The sequence below is a fragment of the Pholcus phalangioides genome, unplaced genomic scaffold, assembly GCF_987345545.1.
Source record: "Pholcus phalangioides strain wild (caught in Gottingen) unplaced genomic scaffold, Ppha-v1.0 ptg000015l_1, whole genome shotgun sequence".
Lineage (NCBI taxonomy): Eukaryota > Metazoa > Arthropoda > Arachnida > Araneae > Pholcidae > Pholcus > Pholcus phalangioides.
In genome coordinates this window covers 65,202,413-65,230,034 of record NW_028301608.1, presented here as the reverse complement: position 1 = coordinate 65,230,034, position 27,622 = coordinate 65,202,413, and the positions used below count along the sequence as shown (strand labels likewise).

Below are 27,622 nucleotides of genomic sequence, written 5' to 3'. Positions count from 1 at the left end.
ACGGATAAGAAACGTATTATCTGAGGGGGTGCAAGAAGGAAAAAAAGGTCAAGAACCAAGTCCAAAGGTATAAAGTAATGAAATTTAACTAACAAAATTGTTTTCACGAATTCTGAATTGCCTCGAATTATCGAAATTAATAATTTCTCATATTAATCAAAGGAATGGTGTACATTTTCAACGCAGTAAAAATTATAATTAAAATGAATTTGTGAAAAAATGTATAACAGTATAACAACATATTCAAATGTGAAATTGAGTATGTGTGTGTGTGTGTGAAAAATGATTGAATATAAAGAACGAATGAACATAGAATCAGACACAATGGCATTTTATTTCCAGCAATGGAAATCTATGAATGAATTCATTTATATATGTAATGTAATGTATATACATATATATATTTATATATATATATTATTTGACAAACTTTTACATATAGACACATTTCATTCCTCGATTTATGAAGATGAAATTAAAGAAAACAAAATACAAAAAAAAAGAGAGCTAACTGCACTATATTTTTTTTCAAAGCATTCATTGCAGAAAACATTAAAAAAAACAAACAAAACGCATGAAAAAAAAAACAAAAAACTTCAAAACCTTGATAAAATACTTTGAAACTTCGAACAGGATATACCATAAAAATTCATATCTTTATTCACTCTCTCATTTAAATATGGGGAGAAAATTGCTTTTTTTATTCTTTCTTTATTTTCCCACATTTAGAAACTTTACACAAATATTCACAAACAACAACAACTGCTTTGCATTTTTCAAATATGAATAAGCCCAAGACAAGTCTTTTTTCTCTATCGTAATAATCATCGTTCCAAACAAATCTATAAGCGTGACTTTCACTAATTTTTTTTTTTACATTCATCTCTGATATGTGCAAAATATCAATTTCTTCAAAAACAAAAGTATAAATGCTGAGACAATTTAATTATACATATAATTCAAAAAGATCAGAGTTACAATATAATAAAAATAATTTTACTTGCCGAATATTCCACATTAAAATATGGTAGTACAAAATATTAGTAATTAATATTAATAGATATAGTAATACTAGCTATTAACTAGTAGTTAGAGTTTTCTTTTGTATTTATATTAATGAATAAATTTTGTATTTGTAGAAAACTGTTCAATTTTAATTGATATCATCACATGCTAGCAGAATTACATGCTAGCCTAATGAAAGTGGTGGTGTTCACTCTATTAAAAGGAGTGAAACCATCAAAAAAAAAACAACTCATGGTGTGATAATGATAACATAATAACACAATATTTGTGTTATTAAAATGATTTACATTATTATAATTACTTTTTTAAAGTTTTATTTAAGTTTTGAACTAAAAGCAAGGAAAGATACGGTCAATTGTGTCAATACAATGTGTTGATAATACTTTTACTTTATATTTTAATTTATATTTCTATCACACCAAATGTAAAATGAAAAGGAAACATGTTTTGTGTTGATAAAAATTAAACAAAACCATTTCCTCTAATAGGTTTTTGCAAAAAATTTGTTTTCTTAATTGTATGATGTATAATAATTACGAATAAAGAATTAATACTAGACAGGCAAAAGTACCAAATATTTAAATTTGATATAAATTATTTCCATTTTGGTACTGTACCATTTTCATTAATATGCTACTAAATTTCTGTTGCTATTTCAGCAAATAGGAAAATGTTTTGCTTTTTTTTGTTTTCTGTATGCGCATTTGTTTTGTTTTGTTAAATTTTTTTTTGAAAACTTTGTAAAAAAACGCAACTATAAATTTACTGATAACATGTTTCACCATGACTTATTTTGCCAATGATATTTCATGAATAGCAAGTAGAGACAACTTGACAAAATGAACAGTTAACACCAGAACGACGGGGATTTCGAACTACCTAGAATGGCAGTAGCGGTCATTTTGACCCCATAGGGAAAAAAATCTTTATAAATTATTATTTTTTGACTGAAACTTCTAGAAATAGTACCATATCTTATTCAGAGTCTTCCATTTATTTTTGCACTAAACCCTTGTTTATGGTCGATAGAGCCTGGGAGGTGTACGGCATGGAAATGAAATAAATCCTTGTTCCTGCAGGCCTACCTTTTTTTTGAATTTTGGCAAAAATGCTTGTTATGAAAATTCCATGTTTTGTTACTTTAACAAGAAGATCGACAATTATTTTTTTCGAGCTTGTGCAGTTCTCTGTTTCATTTTCACTTGACAGTCCACTGAAAAGGTTTGAAATATAATACAGTTAAGAAATTTGCGAAGAGATTGCTTCTGCAGAATGAAAAAACAGTGAATAACCGCCAATTCCTGAGCAATGTAAAATACATACGAAAGACAGCTTTTCGATACCACTCGTATCATCGAATGAATCTATAGTGGCCTCTATAGTGAATTAATAGTGTGAAGAAACAAAAATAATAAGAATTGTCTCAGCCCCCGAGCAGGAGTCTGCCCATGGATAAAATCGTCAAAAATGAAGATTCGTTTCGTCGTGCAACGTTACACAGGCAAATGCAATGCAGTAAAAGCGTCAAGATATACATAGACACTAATTGAATTGAATAACGCACGACGACGAGCTTTTTCAAAAGTGTACCTTTGAACGGTACAAAATAGGTACTGGGGAGAAGCAAACACCATGATAGAACACTCATTCCCTCAATATCAATATTCGCATAAGACTTCATTTCAACATGTTTTGCAATCGTATTAGTTATATTTTTAATCGCTATAGCAGTCAAAATGACCATTACTGTCGTTATAGATAGAACTTCATTTTACCACTAAACTAAGAAACCTAGAATATTTATATTTTAAGAATTTAAGTCTCAACAAGATAAGAAAAGTTATGAAAATTCAACAAATTGAGATAAACCGTTTGGATGTAATCGCATGTCAAAGTAGCTTTGCGGTCAAAATGACCGCTTTCGTCGTTCTAGTGTTAAATATGCAATCAATACATGGGTGGTGTATAAAATTAGATCAACAAGGCACATTAGAAAAAAAAAGAAGTTAAATTTGGGAATAATAATCTTCATGTTACTGGTATAAGATTTTCCTTTTAGTATGGACTGATTGGAGGCTATAGGTCTGAAATATGTTTGGAAACAAATTTTCGATAGGCATTTACTAAAATATTTTTAAACTTAGAAGAAGGTATTTGGGCAATTGAATGTGCAGTCACATACAGAGAGGGTCCATCAGCATTTGTTTACATAAGAAATGATTCTTTCTCAGTTGATGCTGGATAACCATAGGCCACACTATTTTTTATATCAGTTGTATTGTTTATCAACAGTTACAAATGATATTCAACATAACACTGGTGTCAATAATGCACATTTGGAGATTCAAAAATGTTTACAGTGTAAATTTAAAAAAAAAGAAAGAAAGGAATTAGATGTACACGGTGAGTTTAAATCACGCATTACACTGTAGACTAGATTTTTGTACACTGCACACAACACAAGGGCAGCTGATCGAATAAGAAATCTGTACACACACACAGATGCACTCACACAATCCACTTTGTTTAGCTAAATACCAAACATGCTTTAAAATTGTACAGCGCTGGCGCTATACATTATGCAATGAAATATACTCCATCAGAACAATTTCAACACTGAAATCTTTGAATCAGCACACACGGCACATCAAAATACAATCACCAAGTGTGTAGGAAAAATGAATAATTTCTTTTTCTTTTTAATTACAATGCACTTCACCGCCTATACATGTTATCTTGACTGAGATTCGCCATCCCTACCTTGTCCAGATATTTCGTATTTGTCCTTCGATGAAACCGAATCCCTTGGACTCTCCCTCTCACTATTATTCGGTTTGTGTTGGGAAGTCGGTTGTTGGGAGACAGGCACGGTAGGAGCCGAAGGTTGCGGGGATGTACTGTGCGCATTCTGTGCCGAATGGTTCGGCACTGAGTTAACAGTCCCGGGACTACCACTCGGACCGCATGGAATTAATGGTGGTGGAATGCCGTTCCCGACTGTGGGAGGCGATGCAGTCTTGTTACTCAAAGGCAAACTCGCGTTGCAATAGCTGTTCAAGAAAGAGTTTGAAAATGGAAATAAACCACTGCCGTTACCAGTTTGTGGCATTCCGATTGGCGGCACAAATGTCATGTCCGTTCTTAAAGGTGGAGGAGGCAATTTACTTCTGTCGTACATTTGCCGTTCGCGCTCTGACTGCGACTGACGGTCTGCATCTCGAACAGCTGCCTCGTAAGCTTGGGCCGACTGTCGCGCAAGTTCGGCTTCTCTCAGCTTGTCTGGTGGCATGTGTAAACCAGCCGGTAAATGGCCGTACTTCTGCATCAGCTGCTCTCTATCGAGCTCTCTCAGTTGATGGAGTTCGAAGTTACGATAGTGTTCGCTCATTGCCAACGGCGACGAATTGAGGGCAAGAAGTGGGCCAGTCGGCATCGGACCCCAAAAATTGGGCATCGGCAATCTGTCTGGTGGATGGAGAGTTCCCATGGCACCAGCACTGCTACAAACACCACTCATAGAAGTGCTACTAGTCACACCAGATGTGGCACTGACAGTGGAAGAAGGAACAGCTCGAGGGCTGTCGCGACTGTTCATTGTTGGAGTAGGATTCTTCTGCATATCATAAACCTTTGTCCTTTCAGGCGGACAACCAATGCTATCTCTCCTGATATCCACAGGATTACTGATATCACTCTGTCCGATGTCTCGCCTCTCTTCTTTCACTTTGATATCATGCTTTGATTTGCTGAAGCTGTTATTTGTATCAAAGGCACTGTCGATACGCTGTCCAGAGGGAACTCTTGCTGGGGATCTGGATCTATCCCTCTTCTCATGAGGAGGCTCCCAAACCTTCTCTCGCTCTCGACTTCTATCTGCGTATTCTCCATTATGCAAAAAGTGCGAGCTGCTCGAAATGTGATACATCCGGCTTTCCCTGTCCCTGCAAATACAGAAGGAAAAATTAGCAATAAATATAAAGCATTAAAACACTAAAAGAAATCATATTCAATAGCGTAGCATGTTAGATGTATTTCTGATCATCTGCATGTTATTAGCAGATGATGATCCTTTTATTCCCCCCCCCCCACATTTTACAATTGCACGTTTTAATTAATTTTTCGGAGAAAGTGAAACGTATAGGCCTACATACCTTTCTTTTTGCTTTTCCTGTTCTCTTTTGTCCCTGTAAAAAGAAACAATAAGAAATTAAATAAATTGCCAAGAATTTTAATTTATAGGACTAAAGAAAAGTTGGAAATATAGTTTTAATTTTAATCAAGTACAGTTTAATTTATCAAAGAAACAAAACCGGGTTTTCAAGAAGCATTTTGTAATTTTTCTAGTATGGATAATTTTTTTTGTTGGAGTTTTTACCTTGAAATTTCTTTTGACTTGTCAATTTCCTTTTCTCGCCTTTCTTTTTCAACTTTCTTCTGCCTTTCTTTTTCTTGATCCTCTTTCTGTTGTAACCTTTCTCTTTCAGCCTCGGCTTTCAGTCCACCCCACGAAGACGAGTTGCTATTGGCTGAAGGCGAAGGGAATGGCGGAGTCCTATGCAATCGAGTCCATGGATCCTGCACACCCTGTAGAACACCAGCTGCCATGTCTTTGCTTCCAAATAATCCAGCACCCGCTAAACCTGAGACAGAGGGAGAGAGAAAAGAGAAGAAAATCATTAGTAAAAATTAAATGAATATAAATAGATAATTCATAAATCTTTCAAATCAACTTCAACATTTTCTTTCATGTCTGAAGAATATTTTTATAATCCCGAGAGAAGACCAATAAGCCAATACATAAATTAAAATGAAACAAAAGAGAGAAGTAGTGTATAAAAAAAAGCAGCCATAAGTACGAAAAATATTACCGATGCTAAAAGTAGACAGTACTCTAAAATATAAAAAAATATGGAAAGCAAAAGTAATAAAAACTTATAAGAATAATCAAAATATAAGGTATAAATTTAATAATTTATTGAAAATTTATATCAACGACTACTATTCCACTTGAATATCAAAACACGTTTTTTTAAATCTAATTATCTAATTGTTTAATCTTTTACAGGCAAAATTCATTTTCATAATTTTTTCCTTTAATTTTTCTTTCTGATCCTTTAGTAGTTATCAGTTGAATCAATTTCTGAGTTATCAACTGAAAAATTTCGGGAATTTTTTTTTTCCTGTATGGTTTCTGGACTTGTCCTTTAAGCAGTTTCTGCTCATGTCCATTAAAACAGTATTAAAATTGAAAACATTAATTGCAACATTAACATAAATTGAACATTAAGTTTTATTATTCCTTAAAGTCAGCAGTTTAAAAAAAAATTAATTTGTGACAAAGTGCTTAAATGAACAGAATTTTTGTTTTGTAAATAAGTTTGGAATTTCAAAATTTCAAGGAAAAAAAAATCAATGACTTTCATGAACGAGAAAATATTTTTCTTACTAATAAAACTGATGTTTCCTATTAAGAAAATTGGCTGTTAAAATGTTAATTAGATTGCAAAAATATTCGCTCAATCTTTCTTCAGTCTTCAGACGTTTCTAAAAAATGATTTATTTCTACAGTATTTCATTGCAATGTTTATATTAATCTTGTCCTGATCACATATAAGAATGTATTTCATCATGACAGGGCCACAACTAGATACTTTGTCACCCGAGGCAAGCTGGAATTTGGGCGCCCCTTGAATTTAGAAAACGCAGTTAAAGGATGAATTCGATGCCCCTTCTGGTCCAGTGCCTGGGGTGCAAGACTTGCCTGTTCCTCCTAGTTGTACGTCAGGTTCTCTTCAACACGTTAAATTATTTTATAGAACAAAAGCAACCTATGCTTAACAAAAGGATGCTCAATACGTTAAAATAGAAACTCACCGAGGCTGCCGAGACTACCAAACGCAGCTGGAGGACCAAAACTCGGATAAGCAGGTCTAGGTAATGGAGGAACTCCTATAGATACATGGAAAAAAAAATTTATATCTTAAACCAAAACGCGAAAACACAATGAGGAAAGTAAACTTTACGGAATGTAATTAACTGAAAATTTTCGATAAAGTTATACCAATTTATAATAATTGGATACCTGTAGCTAAGAATAAGAAAACTCACCAATGTGTGCAGGTGTAGGGCTAAGAAAACTGTTATGAGGTGAACTAACATCATACGGTGACCTCGGAGGAATTGATGCTACAAGTAGAAAAAAGATGAAATTAAGAATTCAGGGAAAATAAATTTAAAAAAACTTAAAGCAAGAGATAAATGCAGATTAATTTATACAGAAGCACAAATATACAATAACTATGTCTTTTGAGTTATTGTTCCTTTGAAAAGCTTCCTAAGATCTTTCAAGACAATTATTTGGAGTACTTCAACTTTTACAGTTTGACATAAATTTAGATATTTTGAAGAACATCGGTAAATCAATTCTTACACAGTCTGTTGGCAGCACCAAACAGGGAAGAGGAGAAAGCCAAATCGTGCGGCTTAGGTATTGAGGTGAACAACGGATTCGAAGGATGTAGAAGATCTGTAGGTGATTTTGAGGCTGTGGAGAAAGGCGATGCACTTGAAGCAGCAGCAGCACCTTTCTCTGCTTGCTGCTGGTTTCGCTGGTGATGATATATTTCCCAGGCTATTCTAACATGCATGGCACACCATCGACCAGGTTTCTAAAAGAAAATTCCGGTGAGATCATATTATGTTTGTAAACAAATTTTCGGTAATTTCATGAAAAGTATAGCACAAGCACTACTCTTAAAAAGTAAATTGTTTTTACAATAATACATAATTCATCAAAAGAAAAAACATGTAAATATATATACACAGGGGGATTCAGAAAAGATGGAAAACACTTTAAGAAGTGGCAGTACACACCAATACAAACAATTGTCATCAAAGAATGTATGGTCTAACATGAAACGCAAACGCGCTAGCGCGTTTCTAACCGGCCCCTCCGCAAACGTTAAAACGGCATTCCTGTTGAAATTTATCGGGAGAAAAAGAACACCATGCATGTAAATGTAACCTGGGGAAGAAGAAAAAACCGTATTCAAATCTGCGTCACAGTGAATAAAAGGCGCGGACGCCAGCCCTATGAAGTTATTCCAGCGTGCAATTGTTCAAACAGTTGTAAAGTACGGGATAATGACACACTTTAGTGATACTGAAAAAGCAGACATGCATTTCCTTTACGGAGCTGCAAACGTAAGTACCACAGAGGCAGCACGAATGTACGGTGACCGTTTTCCCCCACAGGCGATCACCCAATCCGAAAATATTTGCGTGCTTGCATCGGCAGCTGTGCGACACGGGATCCTTTCTTTCTTCCCGGTCTGATGTAGGTCGTACAAGGGCAGCCAGAACGGATGAATACGGTTACTTCTTCTTCCCCAGGTTACATTTGCTTGCATGGTGTTCTTTTTCTCCTGATAAATTTCAACAGGAATGCCGTTTTAATGTTTGCGGAGCGGCCGTTTCGAAACGTGCTAGCGCGTTTGAATTTCATGTTAGACCATTCTTTCTTTGATGACAATTGTTTGTGTTGCTACTATCACCTCATGAAGTTTTTCCCATCTTTTCTGAATCACCCTGTATGTACATAATATGAAAAAATGGTAATATTGAATATAATATTTCAGTCTCAAAAAGTTACATTATTTTTAAAATTGGCAAAGTATTTTTTAAACAGAATAAATCGTCTCCCCCCCCCTTCCACCACAGACATGAATGTACAAATTTTACCATTTTGGGTCGGTTTGTCAGCTCTGATAACGTATTTTCTAAGTTTTGCCAGAAACTTGAATGTGTATCTTCCATTGAAACACACTTGTTACATGGATGGAAAATAACATTCATAGAGTATATAACATGGGTGAAGTAAACATTCAAACGTCAGTTCCCAATTTTCTGAAATTTGCACATTCATGTTTTTGGCATCAGTCGAGTGGGGGATGACATAGAATAATAGAATTTTTTAAAATTTTCACTTAGCAAAATTATCAATAGAGATATGTAGATAGCTTTTCCTGTTGTGGCCTCTGATCTTATATATTTGTATCTGTAAACTAATTTTTATTAAAAGTTAAAAAAAAAAAGTCATCAACGTACCACTTGTTTTGTTTTTATCAATGAACTGGTCTGAAAATAAGAAAAAAAAATATTTTTAAAATTTGGATTCTTAAAATGCATTATCACGAAATTTGAGAAAAAACATCAAATTGCAATGATAAATCTATTTTGATTTATAAATTTAGCTCTGGAGTAAAAGAAGATACTGTATAAACTTCGAATTTATTTTGAAGAAGAAAACTTAAACTGCTTAAAGAATATATAAAGAAAGAATTTAAAATGACATACAAACAAACGGATCCTTGAATTGAAGATATAGAAGCATATCATTAATAAAATATTGTTTTCTAAAATTCTTACTTTTGGTTGGAAAGCTGCTAGACTTCCAGGTGGTCCAAATGGTGTTGCTGCTACTGCAGCAGCAGCTGCTGCTGCACTGGGAGATAAGAATGGTGATAAGCCAGGATAGCCTGGTAGACCAATCTGTAATTCAAAAGCAAAAAATTTATGAATATCTGATATTAATATCAGCATTTTCCCTACATGAATAGCATTAATGCCGTCTGTAAAAACGGTATAAAAAATAACGAATACCAAATGGAAAATTCCATCATTTAAATTAATAGAAGAATACTTTCAGATTGGTTGAATTTTTCAAGTCATGCTTATATATAAAAGTCCATGACGCCGATTGTTTCAAAATAGGAAAAAAATACGCATTATTTATAGAGGGAAAGAAAACTTGCGTTATTATATAGGAACACGTTCAGTATCCGATTTTATTATTCGTGACGTGTGTTGAGAAAATATATTGGCATATCGAAAAGAATGAAATGTGATAATCAGTACAAATGAAAATGCTTGTAATGATATGGAAAATTCATTAAAATTTCCGCAAAGGTGTCCAGCCAAGCTATTGCACAATAAATCTCTATAGATCAATTACAGTGATCAGAGGCGATCAAATGAACGTGACTGGTAATAAAAATTGGACAAATTTCTCTTTCAAAAACATTTTCATGATGACTACATTATAATAGGATTTAACTAAAAATAGACATATTTTATTATGCAAATGATGCTGTAGATGAAAAATGTTGAAAAAAAATGACTTACCGATCCCCGTCCGTAAAAACTTGCGTCAATCTTTGGAAATTTGTCATACTGAGAAAATAAGAAAAGAATAATTATTCATACTGGACCTGTGAGATGACTTAACAGTTCATATAGAATTAACTTATTTTTTGGAATTTTTTTTAAGATTTGGATGACCCTTTATAATTTTTTTTTTTTGTGTGTACTATACTTATTATTACGAATTTACATACTGTTAATTGGATGGCTTTTATATAAAAGGAACCAAGCGCTATTAAATCAAAACTGAGAAAAAGCTCATTAATGTTATCTTCGATTCAGTTATCTCTTCAGTTTGGAAGTTGGTTCAAGTGCAAACAGACGGCATCACAGCCTATATGTCACTTGGTTCTATTTAGATAAAAAATTCCACCTCTTTCAATAGTTCAGATGTCTCGGTATATCTCAAAATATTCAAAATGACACTTGGCTCCTTTTATATAAAAGCCGTCCAACTAGCTATCGACATAACGCCATATACAGAAAATGCAGACGCGCGAATAAAATATTTACTAACCAAATGGGCAGCAGATTGTGGGATGAGAGGTGCCCCGAGGGGCGGCGGTAAAAATGGAGACGTCTGATGCATGTGTGTATGTTGGTGTTGATGCTGGTGCATCTCAGTCCTCATATAAGGAGGAGGTGGAATATTTATGGAGCGGTCGTGAGATGCCAAGAATCTAGTGTCTAGCTCTCTCCGTAATAAATCTTGATCTAGAAGACAAAAAAATTTCACATTTGAACCATCATATTAAAATCGTACTTCTGCTCTAGATTTCACATTAGTATAATTTACACAAATTCGTGGACAGTGTACGATATAGAATAAAAAAATTGTAATCAAGTTGTAAAGAATTTTAGGTTTTAGGAGCTGATGGAAGTTGTAGCTGCATTCCAAAATGAGTACGAAAATATCTAAAATTAGCACCGTGTTTGCAAGTTTATAACTTGTAATATATAAGTTATAATTGTAACTATATTGTAAATTATAAACTGTAATATCAATTATAATTGACTGATTAATTACAAGCTAGAACTGTAATTGGGTACGAAAACATAACTAGAAGAATGTGCTGAATAACTTCTAATACAGCAAGCATTTTCATGATAGCGTTTTAATTTCGAAAATTCTGTGGTGTTTGGTCAGAACATGATAACTCCAAAATCGCATTTTTGAGATATAAGCATTTTATTGTCATTTAAAAATCAGAAATAAAGCATACATACAAATGCCATTCAAAATATCATACGTCAGCATGTTGTTTAGCCGTACGCACGTATTTGTGCATTTATCTCACTTCTAATTAGTTATAATTAGCAAGACTTACTACTAGATCAAAAAGCCATTTTTTGGAGATATCATGTTCTGACCAAACACCACAGAACTGTTGCCGTTGCTACGAAGTACCGAGTTCTCATCTTCATCATGGTTTCATGTGTTGGTATAGTAACGATTAGAGACCGGAAGTTCAGGCAAAATGGCATTGGCACTTTCATTACCTATTTTCAAACATTATTATGGGAATGCCTTTTTTCTGCCATCAACAGCTATTTCGACATTTTTCTATGTTTATCCGTTAATTTCAGGACCATATTCTGCATAACTTGGATATTTTAGGCATTAATCAATTCAATACAACTGTTCTTTAAAATCTCAATTTTTATTAATTATTTTTATCCGAAAGGCACTCCCAGCTCCATTTGAATGCAAATAAGCGAAGTGTTTAATAAATATGTATCTGAGAAAAGAGTGTCAATACTTATCTTTCAATCTAACACAAAATTTCAAGAGCAATAACACAAAGAGAATATATATATAAATAATTCTCTCTCCCGTCATATTAAAGAGAATGCGGCGACTCCTTATTTATTTCAAATAACCTTACTGCAAGAAGACATTCATAGATGGCAGCACTACAACGATCGCTTCTATATTTATACTGGGACGTGTGTGTGTTCGAATTTTAACGCAAATACAGTGCCCTTAAAAATCATTTCAGGATGAACAAATCGTTTCCTACAGATCATTTGCATACACGGACATATACATCTACTATTTTAAAAAAGTTTTGATTGTATTAAAATCATTTTTTAATGCAGTCAAATCCCGTTATAACGAACTCCAAAAGACCGTAGAAATCACTTCGTTATAACGAAATTTCGTTATAAAGGAATTCCACGTTATTCAAAAATGCCCCTGTGTAAACTTATCTGTGAGATTAGGAAAGTGTTCGTTAAAACGAGATTTTCGCTATAACGATATTGGTTAAAACGGGATTCAACTGTATAAAAAAACCAGTGTCTAAACTAGTCATAGGCACCGGAACCTAGGGACTGAGGCACTTTGAGCCCCCCCCCCCACCCCTAATAATTTCAGAAAAAACAATGTGATGCACCTTCCCTCTCCTGCGTACGCGCTTGAGTCCCATACATATACGGGACGACCAGCAACTTTCAGCTCCTCCCGAATATTTTCTTCATGTCGGCACACGAAGACAGAGCTGAAGAGAGGGGCGGACGAGGGATTACGATATTTAACATTTCACAGCATATAAAGTATACTGTTTCAGATCTCTTGGTTTCATCATTGACATTTCATCTTCCCGTATAGACCGGGGCAAATAACTTTTTTGAAATACACACACCATGGTCCCCACAAGGGTGTAGAGCTGACAGAACTCAAGCCCTGGGGCTCGGGACAATTATCATAGTTTTTATTTTTTCATGCCATAAACTCACTATAAAAGGACCTGTGAAAAGTATGGCTTGGGGGAGCCCTGCCTAAGATCCCGGCCTAGGGGCCCTGCACCAGGATGTGGGAGCCATGACACACACACATACAGGCATTTTTATTCCTCCGATAAGAGACCTTTATATTTTTAAAATTATATGTATTGTAAATGGAATAAATTTCCATCCGTCTTCTAACCATCATAAACGGAAGTTGTAAATGAACATGATAAAATCGCCTCAATTAATAATTAATAGCTTTGAGTATTTTCCGAACAATTTATCAGGTCAGAACTGAAAAGGACGAAGTAGTCGATTTTTTATGCATTTGAATGAGGAAAAACATTTTTTCACTCACTAGGAGGTGGCGGAACGAAGAGCGATTCGGCTGCGAAAACCGAAGGGCCCGTGGGCCCGGCCTGCAAGTAAGACGCTGTGGGAACCAGAGACGGTCCTCCGAACATTACTTGGGAACCACCTGCGAGGAAAGGTGATTGGTGCGAAGGACCTGGGGACAATCCGAAGAGTGGGCTGCTATGATGGATAGCCAGTGATGTCGACGGTGACGTTAACGACGACGATGCACCCGCTGCAACGGTCGATGGAGAAGAGGACCGATGATTACCAGAGGTGCTGCTGCTGCTGGTGGTAGTTGTAGACGTCAATATTTGAGGTGTTGCGAAAGATGACGAGCTGGATCTAAAAAAAACAAAAAACAAGCAATAAGTTAATCAAAATGTAGTAAATTAATCATAGAATGCAAAAAAGAACCGGTCCTTTTTATTTTAAATGTTCAAGTTCAATATCTCAAAAATACTCACACAGTCCACGATGAAGGTTTCGAGAAAACCAGACTCGTCAAACTACCACTTGTCTCGTATGATGATGAGGTGGTCGGCGAGCTGCTCGAAGTCGGTGTGCAATTTGTACCGCAACCTGCAGTTGGAGATGCAGCGCTCCTTGAATTGCTGCGACTCCTGCTGCTGCTGTTCCGACTGCTTGTCCTTTCTTGAGTTTGATCTTTCGATGCCGTTAGTGACAGAAATGCGCTTCCTCCTACTCCTATTCACAAACAGAAGACAAAATCAAAATCACGAGACCAAACGGAAATTGAACCATTCGACCAAAGAAAACCTGAAAGTGGTCGAATATACTGTTTGTGTGTGTGTCAATATTTTATTAAAATTTTTACCTGTTTCAGACGGATGACAAGTGCTGCTACCGACAGGAAATGGCTGGCTCAACTGGCTCAGGCTAGAGGAACTGCCACTGCTACTGTGGGAGCTGTGACGCCCTCTCGTAGGAACTTCGGCGTTTTCGACGACGCTGCTGCTGTGTAAATTACCGGATGAAGCGATGACAGTCGACGATTTCGAAGCAGCGCTGCTCCATGACACTTTCAGAGAATCCCTCGAACTTGAGTATATGGTCGAATAAGCTGGCACGTCCGTTGGATACGTAACAGCCGAAACCGGGTAAAACGAAGACGTTGTCGTCGGAACGCAGGTAGAAGATGATTTCTGTGTAGCTAGAGCTTCACCGTATGAACCGTGGTAAGGAGAAGGCGCTACAGTTGAACTTGGGTATAGGCTCCTATCTGACAACGAAGACGAACCGTAAGATTTTTCTGTCAGGGAACTATTTTGGTAACTCCGGCCATTGCTCGGTCCATTCAAGTAAGGCTTCGACTCCCTTTCCGAAGGCTCGACGTTTCTGTCGACAGTACTTCTTTGTTTATGTGTCGAAGAAGTCTGTTGTACCGACCTGGGATACGATTTGCTCTTCGATTGATCTGGATATCCTTTAGGGTAGAAATAAGAAGAGTTGTACCAGTTCGAGTACGGCTTGTCCTGCTGCTGCTTAGTGAAGTCCGAGGAAGTATTCTTGGATATCTGGTCCTGCACACTACTGACCACGGTTGCTCCGCTGTTGCGTTGTTTGGTGTCGTACGAATAATCGTAGTGGTATTTGTTGTAGCCGTAAGGATTGCTGTTACTTTCCTTCAAACTTGTCGCCTTGACATCTTGGCACTTCTTGTCCGTCGAACTTACCAGAGGATAACACGAATTTGGGTAAAACTCCTTTTTTGGCGTCTGCTGTTGCTGCTGCAAACTGTACGCGGAATCAGACCATTTGTCGTGATAACCAGCCGCTGGACGGCTGGGGTACTTGGAGTGAATCGAGTCTGAAATACTAGTCGCGACAACTCTATCCGACGTCGAGTTGCCGTTACGAATATGAGACGAGGTGTCGACGTATTCGACGGGCTTTTTTTCGTGTGAGAAGTCCTTGAAATTCTTGTCGGCAGATAATCCAACTGCAGCGTAAGAATCAGCTTTACTGTTGTTGCTCACCGGGTATGTCCTGTTCGGCAGACTAGTGGCGACATCTTCGGAAGAATGAACACCTAAATATGAAGTTCTACTACTAATCAAATCCTGTTTCGGATAAGAGTAGTCTGATGTGGTGTGACAATCTGTACCGTAAGGACCTTTCTGGGTACTTGACTTGTATAAGCTATTCAAGTCGTTTTTGGACTCTAACAGTTTCCTCTGTGACTCGGTCCTTCTTAAATAGTCGTACGTTCGATCTTTAGGATAATGGTTACGGTGTTTGATCACAGCTTCTTCGGCATGTTTCGACGAGTAGGATGGGGGCTTGTTGTCAGAGGGTGGCACATATCTACCACCATGGACATTGTTATCATCGGTCGCAGCGGATGAAATCTGTTTCTGATCAGGGCAACTCAAATTAGATATATCACCACTCAGTCTATTTTTACTGCTCAATTCCCACTGACTGTGATACCCGTTACCAGTAGTAAACTTGGAGCTCTGATGGCCGAAGGAAGTAGAGATACCACTGCTAGTGTAGTCGGATTCCTTGCTGCCGTACGAGTCAACGACACCCAGAGCAGATCTCTGAGGGTTGTTGGGCGACGCGTAGGACGACGAATCGTTCAGACACCCGTTACCGCCACCGTACCTCTGAGAAGTAGGCAAGTGATGGTGGTGCCGAGATGGGTTTTCTTCGGATATGATCGCATGTTTCGTCGATGTGACAGCGGCGAACTCTTCCTGGTGCAAGAGAGACAGGGGAAACGGCACGCCACCTGCTGGAGAAGTGGAAGAAGGCAGTGGGTTGTTGATATTTTTGTCCGAGGGATTCGAACCTGGGATTACAGCTGGATTACTGGAGTTCTGGGTGACTGTCACGGCAGCAACACCAGCCGAAGGCTCAACTGGCTGCTGGATTGAATCATTTTGGGGTGTTTTTCCTGGAACTTGGCAATTTGTCAAATCTGGTTGTGTAGCGTCACCTTAAAATAAAGGAGAGAAAAAGGGGAGGTGAATGAAACAGTTTGTGAAAGTACATGATAGTTATTAATAAAACAAACGGTATTTAGACATTCGTAGTGCTTGTTATAAGGGACTTTCTCTCTTTCAAACAAAGTACAACTCCGGCCTATCGCCACGGACAATGCACTACCGATTCAGTTACCGGAAGTTGTGATAGCGTATATAGTATTGTGTGTGAATTTTTAGTGGTGCCATCTATATTACAAATTTTGAGTGAAAGTGTTTGAACATTAGTATTGTTGTAGGCGTGTTGTTCTCTGTGGTGAGACTTTTTAACGGGGAGATCGTCTCGCATTTGCGTCTCGATGTTATAAGGGACCGCGTCGTATTAAACTTGGAATAAATGCTACAGATTTCCCGCGAAGATGTGACATCTAGATGTGTTTCGAAGTTTACTGTTACGAGCGAAGGTCACAATTGACTCTTGTTATAGCACGTTGAATGTAAAGAACGTGACTGTTTGAACGCTACCGTCCTATAAATATGAGATATAACACCCCGACGGGGTTTGGGTCTGCAAAGTTGACCGCGCAACCTTATGATTTGCTTACAGGTCTGTCGGGGGAATTCATTATTGAGAGCAAAAACATTTTGTGGTATTTAATTTTTGTTAGTCAGGGAATTGCCAGCAACAGGGAAATTCAGAAATAAACTGTTAATCGTATACTCTGCGTTTTATGACTCTGATTTGCTTTCGTGCAGCATCCTCTATCGACAAAAATGTAAATACATTTTATTTTCTTCACAAAAAATTAAAAATATATAATAACTGTTATACATATATTCCCCTTTCGTGAGAAAAATTTTATTATTTTTTAAATTGGGTTTTTTTTTTATTTGGGTGGGTCGATGTGAAGGGGCTCGGCCGAATTGCCCTAAAAATGACGGGTTTGAATTAAGGCTTTCTCGTACTAAGCCCATTGCCCTCAGTCTGAATTTCGCAAGATGTGGTAAACTAATTATATTCAATTTTACGAAGTTTCAGCAAAATAAATTAGTTTCGTTTTTAGCGTCATCTATGGTTGACTTTGAACATTACTTTCTAATTTTACACGTATTAATTTGAGTCATATTTTTCCACTTTCTATAGTTTATTTTCCATCCGAGAAATTAATTTTTCAATAATTTGCAAAATAATTTATTATTCTGATAAGTTGCACTCACTTATAAAATAATCGGATACAGTGAAACAGTGGTTAATATACGATGTTTCTCTTCAACCTTCTCGAACCATTGAAATAACTATAAAAAAACGTGCACAAACGGCATATCACCAAAGTGGAACTCTACCGTGTGTGGGCATCGGGAGCGTAGTGCCACAACGACCCATCTGCGTCGCATTTGCATTTTGTGTTTGTTGACCACCCAAACCTTTCTAAGTAAGCGGGGAATGGCCCGTGCACCGTTAGAAGGATTGTTTTTACCCGTGGCCAGATCTTTTCATGCCATAATACTCGCTGCTGCACCTTGTGTGCATCTTTTGAGAGCATTCATACCATGCCTTTTGCTAGTCATGAAGGAGGTTTTCACACAGAATTCGACGAGCATGGCTCCCAGGAAAGGGCCGGCCTTCTAGAATTGGCAGAGTTGTCACTTCTTTGGCCAACTTATCCGCTTTTTCATTACCGCCGATACCAGCGTGCGCTTTTACCCAACTCAAGCATATTTGTGGATTCTTGCATAAGATTAGACGAATTGTTCGGACAATGAGGCGTGTGAGAGGATCCATAACAGAATAGAGACTGGACGCGCTGTCGGTGTATATGACAACAGGCTCCGGCTCGTATGATGGCATTAAGTAATGCGTAGATCTCCACCTGGAAGACGCTGTTTTCGTTTGTTATTCTTCACTGCTGTCATACCGATCCTGATTCGTTGGTCACCAGTATCACATATGCACTGCCAGTTGCATTGTCAATTCAATTTTTGACCCGTCCGTAGACGTAAAACAATAAAAGAGAACGAAGACACATAATATTCCCTATAATTTCTAAAATATTAAAAACACAATTCCACTTGAAAAACATACGGCAGTTTAAACGCATCATTGATTGCGTTTGGGGCTTCAGTCCACGGCACCACATCCTGCGCGTCTAAAACTCATACATACAGTACATACATACATAATTAATAAACTGGGGAAGGACGTGGAACAAAAAAAAAGAAATGAAAATGGGACAGTGGAACTTGACGAAACCCTTCGGGAAAAGCGACAAGCTTCTCTGGAGAGGATTTTGTTTTTTGGTTTTTTGTTTTTCTTTACCAACTTTTCATTCTTACATAGTTTTAATCTTTCATTATGCCGTGTGGTCTTCAAACTTTTTCTATTTACGAACCGGTAAAATTAAATGGACAATTTCTCTCTTGCGGACCGGCATCAATGCGAGAAATAATTAGCGACCAGCAAAAAAAAAAAAATATTTAAAAAATAATTGGAGAAGAATTTCCTATCATTCTCTTGACTTGGTGTATTTCATATTCATACTCTACTATAAAATGCGAGAAACAGTTCCGAACTGGAACTCGAACTGAGTAAAATTGGTTGTTGGTTTAAAACGGTATGTAACATAATATCGAACAATATGTGGAATGATATCATACATTGTTTTTATGCGGTATACTGATGTTAATTTCATGTGCATAATATCGGTTACTATGTTTATTTGGTTTTTCACAAGATCAGAGTATGTTAAACACTAATTTTGGCCTGCAGACTAGCCATTAAAGAACACACACAATCCGCAACGTAAAAAATTCCTATTTAATTCACTACAAGAAATATTAACTCTCTAGTAACTACCCCTTACTAGAACCCATCTGATTATATAAGTTTTATTAAGCTACATCAAAGAATATATTTTATTGCGGCAAATCACGGAAACTACGTAGACATAAAACAATGAAAGAGAAAAAGAAGACATAAAATTCCCTATAATTTCTAAAAATATTAAAAACACAATTTCATCCAAAAAACATATGGCAGTTTACATGCATGATGGATCGCGTTTCCGGCTTCTGTCAACGGCACCATCCCACGCGTCCCTAAACCCCAAAAATTATATACATACAGCACATACATCCATAATTAATAAACTGACGAATAACAACAGAAGGACGTGGAACAAAAAAAAAAAAAAAAAAAAAGAGCTGTGGAACTTGATGAAACCCGTTGGGAGAAGCTACAGCACGGAACGGATTTTTTTTTATTGTTTTGTTTTTCGGAACATGCAATTTGCAGTGTCTGTTAAGTAGGGGAAAAAAAAGGAGGATCCGGCAAATGTTCCGGACGTTCAATTCCGTTCATTGCCGCGTGTCACGAAACGGCAAGAATTCATACATGGGATGGGATATATTATATGGAAGGCGTGCCGTTGATATTACAGAGATGAGAGAAAGAGATGTGCGTATGTGTGTTTTATTACTACGAACTACAATTACTAGAAACCACACTAGCGAGGAAATCGATTCTTTGTTTTGTTAATTCGATTCTTTTTCTGTAATATACTGTATATATATATATATTTTGGTGTTGCTCCATCTGTCACGCTTTGAACGAATCATAAAGTGATACAAAGCACAAAGGGTCACGACATGGGGGCGTGATGTTATCACGGCCCTAGTGGCGTGGGACGTTATACGATAACCCGTAATGAAAGATAATCACAATGGCACACCATATGGTTATTATACGCTACAGTTTAGGGTAATGGTGTACGTATTATATTCGTACGTATGTTAGAAGGAAAGATGAAAGCGAGTGTTTTTCGCCCACCAGTTTCGTTGGAGTGTGGACGAAATAAGGCCTCGGAAATGTCAGTAATGGAGCTTGGATTCGACAAATTTGATACGTAATTTTTTTCCCCCCTTGCCCTATTCTGACACAAAAAGTACCAGATTGATAACAACTTCCTTAATCATATGGTAGATAAGTGCATTTTTCTTATGTATATATATATATAATGAATCATGTTTTTTAGTATTTTTTCCAGTCGTTCGTGTCGGACCTATTAATGCTAGTAATAACACATTCCTACATATAATTGCCGTTTTATTCGCTATTCTGCGTACAGTATTTTTTGGTCATTTCGAGAATAATTTCAACAGGTCAAGGGTTCATCTACACGCAAGTGAAAATACGAATAAATTCAGACATGTATCTGCCATTTTCGCCAGACTTGACCTACTGTTCGTGGTGGCAACAGATAAAAGAAATACAGTGTACTATGAAGAAAATAATTTTCTTCAAAAAGAGTTTAGCTAATGCTGCTATCTATCTTCCATATATTGAAGTGAAATTGCCTGAATTTACCTACCATGTAAGTATCGGGTTGAAGGTCCGCTTTTATGAGAGACTGCATAAAGCCTACAAATATGCTTATAAGAGTTGTAGTTTGCAGTAAAATGCTTGCCATGGTTAATAATTGTTTGTGTATGTTTTAAGGTTTCAATGATTGGAAAAGCATGAGCAGAATTTGAAGTTGAATCGGTTATGATTAACCATAATACTTTCCGATTGGTTTAATGAGCTGATGGTTAAAAGACTATATAGGAGTAGAGAAATGGAAAGAGCAAGATCTCAGACGTAGCCAAGGTTCGATGTTCCCTTCCAGAAATCTATAATTATATTCGCAGCTTCCATAGACATTTCCATTTCTCTTACGTACCGATGTAGCAACTCGTCCAATCAGCCCTCGTATATGGGAGGAAACTACAGTATTTGCTCCGAAATCATCAATTTGGAAGAAGCAACCGTGTCCAGTGGGAGGATGCCGGACAACCTCGCAGCAGATATCATTATCAATAGGACAATGATTGAGGTTACGTCCATTACACTTCACGTGAGCTTGAATTAAACGTCGGGAACCGATATAATTCAGGTGCAAGTTTATGGCACAATGCTCGCCTGCAGAAGGAGGGGGGGGATAAAGGGTGGGAATGATGCCAAAGCCGAAGGTAAATGGGGAAGATCATTGGCAATCAGCGGAGCGGGTCATATAAAGGGACGCTCACGAAATCCGCTCTAAAGCTGTCCATTTCAACGACGTCCATTTACGAAACGCGGGGGGATCTGGTCATTATCATAACTGATGTCCGAAATGGAAGCCGGGATTTCGCTGACACGGTCTGATGCACGGGAATCGGGTTTCGCAACAGAACCGAACGCGGCAAGGCACAAATTTGAATTCGCGGCGTAAATTATAATATCGTCCGAATTCAACCGAAGAAATCTATTCATTTAAGCACATCGATCCGTATACAGAACAATGATAAACTATGTCCCTTATGATTACACGGAGCCTGAATACGGATGTAAGAACTTGCATCGCAAAAAACGAATAAAATTCATGTTAAAGGCAAAAAGACTTTTCTTCAAATACAAAGCCATAACAGGCAAAATGCCTAACGAGGTGGCTGAGAAAAAGATGCCCATAACAAATATGGATGTGATATATTTATAAAATACAGAAACCCAATTAAAAATGCAATCACAAGAACTAAAAACTATATAAACATAAAGAAAGCTAATTCTTCTAATTTGATTTGTTCAGGCAACAATAATTCAACTTTTTACAGCCTGTGTTCATTCAGAAACGGGTTTTAAAGAAATTCGCATTTTTTACATATTCAAGTTTTTTATTTTTGCAGTTTTTAACATTTTTTACAAATGTCAATTTTATCAGTTTCAACACAAATTTTGTCAATTTTAGCTTTTATTTAAAATTTTAATTTTATTACCATTCACATATCTTAATTTATCGTCATTTGCATATCTTAATTTATCATTTGCATATCTTAATTTATCATTTGCATATCTTAATTTATCATTTGCATATCTTAATTTATCATTTGCATATCTTAATTTATCGTCATTTGCATATCTTAATTTATCGTCATTTGCATATCTTAATTTATCGTCATTTGCATATCTTAATTTATCGTCATTTGCATATCTTAATTTATCGTCATTTGCATATCTTAATTTATCGTCATTTGCATATCTTAATTTCAAATTTTTTACTCATTCAAGTTTCAAATTTTTTACTCATGCAAGTTTCATATTTTTTATTTATTCAAGTTTCAAATATTTTACTCATTAGAGGTTTCAAATTTGTAACTCTCAATCAAGTTTCAAAATTTTCGCTCTCATTGAAGTTTTTATTTCTTCTAAATTCAAATTCTAATCGAACATTTTTTTATTTATGATTTTCTATTACCTACGCTCCAAATACCCACATTTTATTGGTAAATAAGCCATATAGAAGCGCTTACATTCACATCAAGGAAAATGACAGGCTGAAATAAAAGACACCCAAAATTTCGATACACGTAGATACAGGATAAATATCGTTTTTGTTTTCATGTCGCGGCCGATGTCTATCGACATTTCGGGCTTATTTTTTCCTTTTTCCTCCAGCTTTGCTTGTCGATATTTTTACGAGTTGTTCAAATGTTTCTGTAAATTCGGATTTTAAATTTTTCAATCAAAAACAAATTCGAATACAGTATTATTTTAAAGAAAGATTTCGTGGGGCAAATTCGATGGCTTAAATTGTTTCTTTTATCATAAAATTGATGTTGGAAATGATGTATTCTATTCTTGTATATTCTTGAGGTATTAATTCTAGGCATACATTGCACATTAGAACATTAGAAATCCACATTATCCCCATTTTACGACACTTTTTCGTATATTCGAGTTTTATTGGTCGTCTTGACATTTGGAAAACAGGTGCTCGTTTTTTCAATGAAGATATTTGAATTCAAAACCCACAGAAAAAAGGGGGGAAAGAACAACAAAAAACTAACATACAACGCTCTATTCCCTCATTTATGTTTTGCTCTTTCTCCTTTTTCCTCTGATTTTGAATTCAAATATCTCAGAGAGTGTTGCTGTCAGAAACATAGAAATTTTTTTGTTGGCCTCAGGGAAGACAGGTAACAACTTTCTTATTAGAAGTCAGAGAACAGAGACTGTATAAATATTTACATTTTGTACCTTATTTATTTATTTATTTTTTTCATTTGAACGGCATTTAAGATGATGGGCAACATCATTTGGAAATTTTTTAATGATTCAGTAAATAGACATTGGACAACGCTGTACATAGACGCCATAATATACACTTACTCAAAACCAAATAAAACAGATTTTCAGGATTTTTTTCTGTATTTAGCTCCTATAATATTTAATTTGCTTCCACGATTTGTAATTGAACAATCTTCATGCTCATGATTTTTTTATTGTCAATTCAAATCGCACGCGCACACACACACACACACACACACACACACACACACACACACACACACACACACACACACACACACACACACACACACACACACACACACACACACACACACACACACACACACACACACACACACACAGTGACGTTAACTCAACACGATTTTAATTATCTGCTTGATATTGTATGTTATCATATGATATCATGCTACGTGTATGTAGTATCGATATCACTTTATGTGCATGATACACGTAAAATTGTGTCACCATATAATTCTCTCATCTTGCATGTCACTCTAAATGCCAATTGTTTTTTTAAATGAATAAAAACAATTTTTCTCATCGATCTTAAAACCTCCGTTATTTTGCTGTCGTTAGTTGGAATTACACAATGGTGTGTTACTCTTAACTTCTAGCCAATGGCGATTTGTTTTATGATGATAAGCAGAGTTTAGCAGTTTTGCAAACTACTGACAAATATTTTAACCATGTCCAATATTGGCTATCCCGTAGGTTTCTACCTGAGGCTCTTCTGAGGTTGCATGGGAACAACAGCTGTAAACTTTTTTGCGAATATTCCGACAAAAAAATATATATTTGAGAAACATTAGGTGTTTGTTTGGATGCACCAGTCTCCTAACCACGAAAGGTCCACTTGAACTAAATCGTTGGAAAGTATTGGGATATCTCAATATATAGTATTTGTCTAAACCCTGTATGGTCCGATGTATATGCGAATATACAAGACAAATACATGTTAAAAAACCACTAAACCCGTGGTTCTTAACCCTTTTTCCTTCCCGCACCCCCAGTGCAATGCAATTACGTTCCTGCATTCCCTTAAATAATGCATTAAAAAAAAAAATAAGATTCAGATTTTTTTTCTGAAATTAATTATGCTTTAATTAATTCCTATGAATTCTTTTATTATATTTTTACTTTTCTATTCCCTTTACGGCTATGGCTAATATTCAATTTTGACTTAATCTTTTTTTTTTTGAAAATTAATCCAAAAATGAAGTGATTATATTTTAAAATTGTTTGTGACTTGGGAAAAAATGACTCGTTAAATGGTTCTTCACCTATTGATTCCATTCGCACAACCACTATAAAATAATGTTTTTAACAATTGCCTAAATTTTTTTGACGTTTTTCCTGTTCACGACAGTATCAAATCAAAGCACAAAATGCTGATAGCACGAAGTACCAATGTAAACAAACAACAAATGCGGCTCTCGAGGGCCACGGCTTCGCGGCACACAGTTTGAGAACCCCAGGCTTAGGTAAATAATGGTATTTTTTTCTCAACCGAAGAGGAAAATAAGAACGATCTCTAATCGAAAAAGAAACTTTTGCAACGCAAATTGCACATTGCATATTTCTGTTAGTGAAAGCCAAGAGATGAGGTGTCGAAACATTGGCGTGATTCCCTACTTTTACGAGGATGGCGTCACTCTCCGCTACCATACGAAGGTTTTTTTAACAACTGGCTGTTGCGAAGATATATTTTGGAAAGAAAGAAAATTCAACTTTCCCTGCGGGGAATCGAACCCACGTCCTTTCACTTTCCGGGTGAACGCTCTAGACGCCTTACTTTCATGAAGAATTGGAAAATTCAATTTTTATCAGTATTTGAATTTTCTGAATAAACAGTCATCATGTTTTAATGTTTTTTTCCATCTCGCAACCCCCCAGAATCCTTTCCCGCACCCCTAGCTTTTCACTGAACCATTTTCTTTTCCCACTTTTTTAATATTTTAGAAAGTACATTTTTTAGCATCATTTCAGTCAAAAATAAGCCTATATAAGTCCTACACTTTTTAATCTAGGAAGAATGAATTACTTGTTGGTGCTATTTTTTGAGAGCTACTGAAATTTTATATGTTCAGAGATTTTTAAAATCGCACCAACTTGAGAGATGATTTGAAATTGAATTCAAGATAACAATTATTTAATTTCACTAAGCGAGATTTTATCAGTTTATAGATATCGGTAAAATAAGGAAAACTGTATGTTTCACTCTTAATTGGGCCATTGTAACAAATGAAAAAATCCACTCTTATTAATTAAATTGCGGTGTTAATGTATTGTGCCAATTAAAAATATTCTAACAATACCAATTTACATCCGTATTTGTAAAAAAATTCTATACATTTTTACGGGGGTGAACCACAAGAAGGTTGAAAAATATGATCACATAGTTATAGATAAATCACTAATTTTTATTTCAGTTTCTTTCCTCTAAACTAGGGTTATCATACTCGAAAGTAGTGACTCGTCTGTAGCGACTTTCTTCAGATTCCAAAATTTTTACATTCCTATCCCTCTGCTCTCAATCAAGATGCGAGCTTATATTTTTGAAATGTATTTTAATTTTGAGCTCGTTTCGGCATTGATACTTTTAAGCAACTCCTAAATATTCAATTTTTACTTGTGAGCTGTTTATGAAGTTTCTATAATTACCAGCAGAATGGTTTAAAGGTACACACGTCTCCTATTTCTTGACAAGGAAAAAAAGAAAGGAATTTTTTTGAAACTTTTATTTTGGAGGGAAATGCCCTGTGTGGAGGAGACATAGTGCTGTCCATTCTACGACAATGATAGGAAAGTAAGTTGGCAAACAAAATAAATGACATTTTTAAGCTATTCAAATCTATGTGAATCATACAAATGCAGTGTGTTTCCTGAAGTGCAACTCACAATATTTATTCAAATACCAATAATAATTTTATTTTTACCATGTAAAAGCATTAAGGGCACCTAATTTGCTTAATATTGCCCCCTTAAAAATTTTCTCCTCAGTATATTTTAATGCTTGTCAATTAAAGGGTTGAAAAAGACAGTCTCGCTCTTTGAAACATCGACGGTTCACAGGTTGACAGCAACCTCTGATTTAAAAACTATCATCTAATAACGCACAGGACTGAAATCGAAAAGCATTACATACAGTCTATATTTTTCCCCTGGAAATGACTAGAAAGAACCAGAAAAAGAAAACCGAATGGGAAAGAGCGGGAGAAAGAGAGACAACAGACAATGACGTCATTTCTGACAAAAGAGATTTTTCCACCAACAGTATAACGCTTTTTCATTATTATCATTATTATTACCATCATCATTTTATTCACCTTCCCCCACCCCCTTTTCCGCCGCCATTTTCATTCTATCTATTTTATTTTTCTGGTGTTATTTCTCGCTTGGCCTGAACGAAAAACGTGCAGAAATAGCAGTCATAATATCCGGGCCGACGTAAGCGAACCATGTAATAGTTTTATAATGATGGGTTGTAAGTCGCGGGCCTTTTTTTCTTTTGCTTTCCAACGTTTTGCTATTCCCTTCCCATGGCTATTATATTTTTTTCCCTCGCCAAAGTAAAAAAAAAAATTACATAAATATAATACATATGTGTGTGTGTGATCCGTGGTTAGAATAAGGTTTATTCTTTCAATACACACACATATGTATTTTTTTCCCTTTAACCTTCCTCTATTTTCTAGTCACTTCATCACCATTGTATATCCTTCATTGGCGAACTAGACGGTCATGGAAGAAGATGATGTAAAATTGTGTGTGAGAGAAATAGTCGAACAGAAAAGAAAACAAAACCAAAAAAAAAACTACGACGTTAATACGTAATTTTCTTTCCCCTGTATTTGAATAACTATTACGATGCTATTAATAGCAAACGCGCCTCCATTTTTTATTTTTCTAGTAACTAAAAGTTTATTGTGCGTGTTTTAAATAGAAAAGAAAAAAAAACACATGTGCGTACGAAAGAATAGACAATTTTCTTTTATTTGCTACAGTGACTGTATATGTGTGTTTTTTTTTTCCTTCTACTACAAAGCTGTAATTTTATTTATTTTTCCTGTTCCTGTTATAAGTAATTATTAGTCGCCCTGTAATTTTCGACGCAGCTGTTGACGGTTATTTTCCCCCCTCATTGTTCTGAAAACCATTTATCCTTCGGTTTAGTGAATATTCTATGGTCTTGAATAATAGAATGAGCTAAATAGCTTGAATTTTTTTTTTAACCTCCTATTGGAGATAAATTATG

At 36.0% G+C, this 27,622-nt stretch overlaps 1 protein-coding gene across 2 annotated transcripts in view; it reads right to left on the bottom strand.

The window, feature by feature from the left end:
- Window positions 1–330: 330 nt before the first annotated feature.
- LOC149076521 (uncharacterized) overlaps window positions 331–27,622 on the bottom strand; it is a 435,406-nt gene continuing 408,114 nt past the window's right edge. For both annotated transcript variants that reach the window (XM_089244096.1, XM_089244097.1), the window contains 13 exons: window positions 14,150–16,276; window positions 13,779–14,019; window positions 13,316–13,656; window positions 10,745–10,941; window positions 10,210–10,257; window positions 9,454–9,576; window positions 9,133–9,162; window positions 7,457–7,694; window positions 7,135–7,212; window positions 6,901–6,975; window positions 5,402–5,666; window positions 5,178–5,210; window positions 331–4,967 (listed from right to left, as the gene is read on the bottom strand). In XM_089244096.1, the coding sequence (XP_089100222.1) occupies window positions 3,758–4,967; window positions 5,178–5,210; window positions 5,402–5,666; window positions 6,901–6,975; window positions 7,135–7,212; window positions 7,457–7,694; window positions 9,133–9,162; window positions 9,454–9,576; window positions 10,210–10,257; window positions 10,745–10,941; window positions 13,316–13,656; window positions 13,779–14,019; window positions 14,150–16,276 (5,006 nt within the window). In that variant the 3' untranslated portion in view covers window positions 331–3,757. The remainder of the gene's footprint in view (window positions 4,968–5,177; window positions 5,211–5,401; window positions 5,667–6,900; window positions 6,976–7,134; window positions 7,213–7,456; window positions 7,695–9,132; window positions 9,163–9,453; window positions 9,577–10,209; window positions 10,258–10,744; window positions 10,942–13,315; window positions 13,657–13,778; window positions 14,020–14,149; window positions 16,277–27,622) is intronic.